Source organism: Exophiala bonariae, assembly GCF_035927105.1.
Source record: "Exophiala bonariae strain CCFEE 5792 chromosome Unknown scaffold_1, whole genome shotgun sequence".
NCBI lineage: Eukaryota > Fungi > Ascomycota > Eurotiomycetes > Chaetothyriales > Herpotrichiellaceae > Exophiala > Exophiala bonariae.
In genome coordinates, this window is record NW_027042476.1 from 3,582,566 (window position 1) to 3,589,112 (window position 6,547).

Sequence of the window (6,547 nt, forward strand, 5' to 3'; positions counted from 1 at the left end):
GAAGAGGGCACTTGAACTTAATTCGCAACGTCGCGTATAATGGAGACCAAGCCCCGTCATACCAGAACCCTTGTCAACAAGTCCGGCGGGCTCGAGTGGTCACTCGCCTGAGACGATACGAGGCTTGTTTGCCTTGTGAATTCGCAAGAATGCGAACTTTTGAAAGTATGACAAACTTCGGCACAAAGTCGTAACACGATACGAACATTGAAAGTGGCTGAGTCTATGGCCAACTAGAGCAATGCACGCTTACGCCACCAACTATACAATCCGGACGCTTCCTCCATTCAGGGACTAGCTTGCTGATGGACGTCGGAGAAGTCTCAGTAGCGGCAGTGGGTGCGCCCAACGATGATTATGGCGTCTTATGCGTTTACTCCGCCCTGTTTGGTGCGGGGTAAACATCTAAGCCTTTGAGACCTCTCGTTCGAACACTGAAAATGAAATCCTTCAGCACAATCGAAGTCGAACCTCATCGGCCTTCACCATCTAAAGCCGAACCTGCTGATTGGCTAACTATGATTGGTTTTCATGCGGCAATCATCAAGCCTATGCGCTCAGCATCCCTCCACGCCGGATAGCTGGAAGGCAAAGTCTAGATGCAGCTTAGCCTAAACTTCACACCGCGCACATGCGTTGCTCCATCTTATTTGGTCTGCTATTCCCGTCGTCCAGCCACAACTAATCGCATCTCGATTATTTTGAAGCCATCTATACGAGGTCCAAGGGCATTTCGCCCGATCAAGTGGCTATTTACTTTGGGATTTCCAGCTCTGGCTCTTCTGCTTTTCTCCTTCTATCTAAATGCTCTGTGGATCTGCTCTACTTTTTTAGCAATACGCTATCTCCAAATCAGAATCTATTTACCGGACATTGCAAGAAAATAAATGGGATGCACACTTGTGCTGCTCAGCCTCGTGGCCGTCACACGGGCTTATACAACATTTGACACAAAATGTACTGCACCTTTGGCTCCCTATAACTTTGTCTCGTCGCCGGACGGCCGAGGAACGCTGGACATTCTTTGGAGCTGTCTCTTCACGATAGTTGCATGCACTTGGACGGTTCAGCACTTCAATGTTCCCGAACAACGAGAGGGCCGCGATCCCGGCTTGTGGGGCGACATCAAATGGATGTTAAAGGGTGCTTGGACTGGTACGGAGTGGATGTTGGCAACGATTCTTGCACCAGAGTTACTACTTGCCAAGGCGTGGGGAGATCTACAGGACGCGAGGTATGACCTGGCCAGGTTCAAGGACCTTACTTCTGAAGATGGAGTTCCATGGACTTTGACGCATTGCCTATTTGCAAATATGGGTGGTTTTGTAATCAGGAGTTGCAGTGATCGACCCGATGCTCAAGAAACGCAGGAGGAAATTCTTCCTACGGCGGTGCCACCAAGGGACAGTGTGCTTCGGGCTCAACCTAGTGGGCTGACGGCATCTGAGGTGACGCCTGTCCCATGCAGTAACTCGAAGACAGGAGATACAGAAACCAAAAACCGAGCCCCGGAAGAAGAGGGTAATGTTGTACCAAAACACAGCAAGCTGTTCCATCTCACAGGACCTGATATTATCGAACTTAGGAGAGTCGAGTTGTTGTCCAAGCTACCATAAGTAACCATCAACGAAATTAACGATAAAAGCAAAGGCGATGCATTCGTCCGCACGATCTCTATTGTACAAATCCTCTGGGTTCCCATTTTAATCATTATTCGGGTGTTGCAGCATCTCGCGGTCTCTCAGCTGGATATCGGGGTCCTTGCATTTTCGGCATGTGCTATCATTATATACGCCCTCAACTGGGATAAGCCAAAAGGTGTTCAAACCCCAATCACCATAGTCAGTTATTCTGGAGAGATTCCAAACAACATGTTGGAGAAGCTCAAGATGCTAAAAGACCCTGCACATACAAGTATTGGCAATCTCGCCGGTACCATAAAACGGCTCAAGCAGTTCACTTCTCTGTTGACGTTACGGGCTCCGTCCAGCACCCTGGGCTTACCAATTCCGAACTATTATACCCGTAATCAAGGGGGAGGTGAAATGTATGGACTGTTGCTGGGCAGCTTGGTGTTTGGAGGCATCCACATCGCTGCCTGGAGATTCGAATTCCCTTCGAGGCTAGAACAGAGACTGTGGCAAGTGGCAAGCTTATTCTGTACACTTGTTTTTTTCTTGTGCATTCTCTGGGTTTGCCTTATATTTGCTACTGGCATGTTAATATTCCGGTTCGCTTTGTAGACTGGGGCTATACCAGCAGAATTGATGATATCGACAACATTAGTGGGAGTTTTACTTATGGGAGTTAGTATCAGCTTTCCTTTGTTGTTCTATGTGCTCGCATGCCTATTTTTGCTGGTTGAAGTATTTCGTACCCTGTGCTTTCTCCCTCCAGATGCATACACGTCAACTTTGGCGTCTAGTATTCCCCATGTATCTTAACGTCGGAGTTGTCGGAGTGGAAGGGTCAGATACTAAGAGACCAATCCTTTGTTAGGTGTGGGAACTATTACCACCATAAAACTGTTCAATGGCGAGTGTTTCCGTTCTTGCTGTGAGCTCACGAGTGGAGAAAAAGCCTACTGAGGAACATCCATTGCCGATGAAACAAAATGACTCTTCACAATAGTGGACTCAATGCTAAGGTTCATGACGTCTCGGAAGGCACTTGGAGAAGCTCGCTGTACTGGACAAGTCAACCAATACCGAACATAAGAAGGAATCGCCTAAGGTTGCTTCAGCTCTGGAATATGATGAAGGACCAGATGAAGGACCAATTGCACGGTCCTCGGGGAATGAGGATGGTGACCAAAATCAGGGATAGTGACGAGCTTTATCTTTCGAGCTTAATCAACAATCAACAGCGCCGCTGGCTACATGGAAGACAAAATCTGGGACTACTCAAGTTTACGCTCGGCGAAAGCCTGTTTGCGCGAGATTCCCAATACTTACCTTTTGCGCTCCGATTAGACAGTTTCCAATCCGAAGCACTTCGCATACTGCGTCGATATTATATCGCGACTTGTTTTTTCTAGTAGTGCAAGCATTGACCTGATAGACTCACAAGGAGAATGGTTGCACCTTGTGCATCAGTGGTCGACTCGGGACGGAGCAAGTCTTCGTTGCTGCAAACCTCATTAGCTTCACACGACGCCCAGCGTTAACAAAGACCATGGACGGCCGGGATAGTCCAATACCTCCCATGCAGGGAAGCAAGTTGGGGCATATACAATTAGGTGCTATACAAGTCCTAAAAATGAGTGGGCTCAGAGTGTCGCGAGAAATCTTACAAAAAGCACTACGGCAACCGCAAGGAGTCTTATAAGCGGCATAATAAAGCCCGAAAAACATCAGGAAAACCTCAAACATTTTCGCGATGTCTTGAAGGATCGAAGTCGGGCGAAGAGTCTTCGTTTGTCACAATTAACAGACCATGATATCTCCACACGAGCGGATAGTAATCCACGATAGAATGATGACTTAATCTTTGTGTGTGGTATTCCAGTCCAGCAACCATAGATTGAGCAACCCTGGTGTCTTTTGCCTTTGCAGTACGCAGTCGATTAGTTAAAGGGAAAATAATCAGAATGTCAAAACCTCTTGCATGCGCAGAGAATGCACCTCGTGAACATGAAGAGAACCCAACACCTGCCACTGTCCGCATTCGTCAGCAAAGCGATCCTTATATATCTCCGAAATCCGCTTCATTCCCATTCCTCCTAAAATGGCAACTAGCCACCACAGGGTGCAACCAGAATTTCTATGATCGACCAATTGTAGGGTTTATGTTGTTCACTTTGCTTTCACCTTCCGAGGCATTCTCAAAGTAGATCAGAGGCTATGCGAAGACTTGGATTCGAAGCCTATCGCATTGATCTACGTTCTCTTAGGCCTTGCATGCTGCGCTATGGGCATTTCGGCTGCCATTGAAGGTCTGATTGCCAATTTCTGCTCTGATGGAACCGTCGCCGTCAGCTTCGCATGCGCTATGCCCTGTGTAGTTGGCTTCGCTCATTCGCTTAACTACACAAGTCACTCTGTGAATGCCCTTTAGCCTCAAAGATTCCGTTCCAATCATGTTTATCCAAAGTGAATCCTAATGCATATTTACTTATTTTTAGCAGATGGAAAGACATATCTCTCGCCGGTAGTGATGTATAAGAGACCGTGTCCGAACTGGAGGATATTAGCCTACAGTTTATCGCTCAAACTGGTGGTCCAATTAACCGGGTAAAACATTGAATCCCTTTAAGTAGCTAGGGAGTAAACCCAAGTTCACCAAAATAACGCTCACCAACGTGGGATCGTGTATACGAGGGTGCATCGGGCTGGAAGTCCCTCAACATTGTCGGGTTAATAAGGTTTCTCGAGTGACGTATCGGGGCTTTATAATTGAGGCTTAGGAATACGAAGTACAACTGGTCAAGCTGGCTAAGCGGCTTCCCACCTCAGCCACAGCCGCTCTTCACCCAATGAACGTAACTCCACAGCCACGTGAGATGGCTAGGGCGTAACCACTTTAGGAATATCCTCGCGAGTGCCAATGATCAAGGAAACTCTCGTCGACGGTAGTCGTAGTGCCATAGTTACTTTGAAACGTTGCGTGTCGAAGAACTTGTACTTTGCTCAAAAATCCACACGGTTTACAATTTACAGCTCAGCTCCAAACCAGTCTGCGATGGCTAAAAATATACTTGAATTATCGTCATCGCAGAAGTATAATGATAGATTCCTCTAGATATATAGATGTACAAACAAGAACGCCGAACACAATCCCAAGCATCACATAATAAAATAAACACTTTCAACAATCACCAAAACCACATAAACACATCTACCAACTCCACACAACAATACAGACACAATCACTAGCCTTGTGAAAACAACACAGTATCTTCAGAAATCAATACGAAACTTCCAAGAGAAAAAGCTTCACTATTATCACATCCAACACATCATATTCACGATGAAATCTGCCGTTATATCCTCTGCTTTGCTTGCCGCAGCAGTGGCTGCAGCTCCAACTGCTCGAACTACTCAGCCTCAAGGCCCCTCTCTCATGTACCTCAATGGACAGCCAATCAACCAGCCAGACGTTCCGGGACCGCATGGCGTCTGCGACGGCAATATCGACGTTGCAACTTGTGCGAAGACGATTGCTGGTAATTGGACGCTTTCGAGTACGTTCAGTACGGATCCTAGTCAACTTCAGGTGCCCGCCGATTGTACACCCTTGGGTTCGGGTATTGCGAACGCTTGTACCATCATGCTTCCCTACCTTGCGAACTTCGATAATTGTAGGCTGACGGATCCGATACTTAGCCAGGTGTCTAAAGATGGTGCTCAATACTGTAATACGGGTGGTGATTGCCAGCTCCAGATGATGTTCGAAACTACGACAACAGATACTACCTCTGAAGGATACCATGTTGGAACTAAGATCAGTGCCACAGGCAGTGTTGGATTCTTCTCTGCCTCCGTTGAGGTTTCAGGAGATTACAATAAGAAGTGGAGTGATTCCACTTCAACCAGTGAGTCCGAAACTAGAACATACGACCTTAAGCCTGGGGATATCTGCAATCCTACTACGGTTCAATTCGGCACCCAGTGTGATGCTCATCCTCGTTCGATTATCGATCCTGTGGCGCTTGGCCTTCCCGCTCAAGATGCTACAGACCTCGTCTATGTCAACTATCAAGGGCCCGGACAGTTTGACGCCGTTTACCATTATTGTCACGACGAACTGAACACGAAAGAGAACCTCGGCAAGTACTATATGTATGACTTCGTCGACGGTGGCTCCAGCGTCGTCTCGACCTTCTGCGCTGCGATGTCGGGTGATGGAGCCGTGACCATGGATGTCAATTCTGAGTCCGGGCCGTGGCGTTTACAAGGCTGCATGTTCTCCTAAGCATATCGCCTACGGAGCATTAAGGTCATGGTGATTTACTGATTTCTGTGTCCTCCTGGCGCAGTGGGCAGTTGTTTCTCCTACCTGCAAGTGGTGCTTAGCGTCCGTGTGCTGTTTGCTTTCTGCTTATCATCGTCCTTATTCAGTTTTTAATGTAGTGTTTTGTTTCTTGAGCATTGGTCTTAGCACTCTCACTTATCGTCATTCCTTTTAGCAATAAATAGTATAGACTCGGAATATTCAGCATTTTAAGTATAGAAAAAGTCTTATTCATCTTTTAAATTGATCGTCTATATCAAATCTAACATTAATGTTGGCGGTAAGTCTTGCGCACAATGGACAGCATAAACTATAGTGCACGTCGGTATGGCAGGCGAAGTATGGAACCTCGTCGCATATCTGGATCTACTCCCCTGGAAGTGGCGTGTGATCTCGAGCCTCAGCGGCGAAGAACATCAGGTGCGTTGACTAGAAACTCCTACGGCATAATCATACCAAGAGAATCGCTACATAAAAACTCCTCTATAATTGCTGAAAGGGGACTGGGATTCTTCTGCAGCTGTTCGCTTGGGCTCCATATCTTCAGTTCTTCACGATCCACGTGGCTTCACGATCATCTTCCTCAGACACTAAA

The 6,547-nt window shown here is 47.0% G+C and overlaps 1 protein-coding gene across 1 annotated transcript; it reads left to right on the top strand.

Moving 5' to 3' along the window:
- Nucleotides 1-4,968: 4,968 nt before the first annotated feature.
- LTR84_001257 (uncharacterized protein) lies at nucleotides 4,969-5,913 on the top strand (the record flags this gene model as incomplete). Its single annotated transcript, XM_064844883.1, has 1 exon — nucleotides 4,969-5,913. One exon carries the CDS (start codon nucleotides 4,969-4,971, stop codon nucleotides 5,911-5,913), a length of 945 nt encoding a protein of 314 aa, XP_064712743.1.
- Nucleotides 5,914-6,547: the final 634 nt, after the last annotated feature.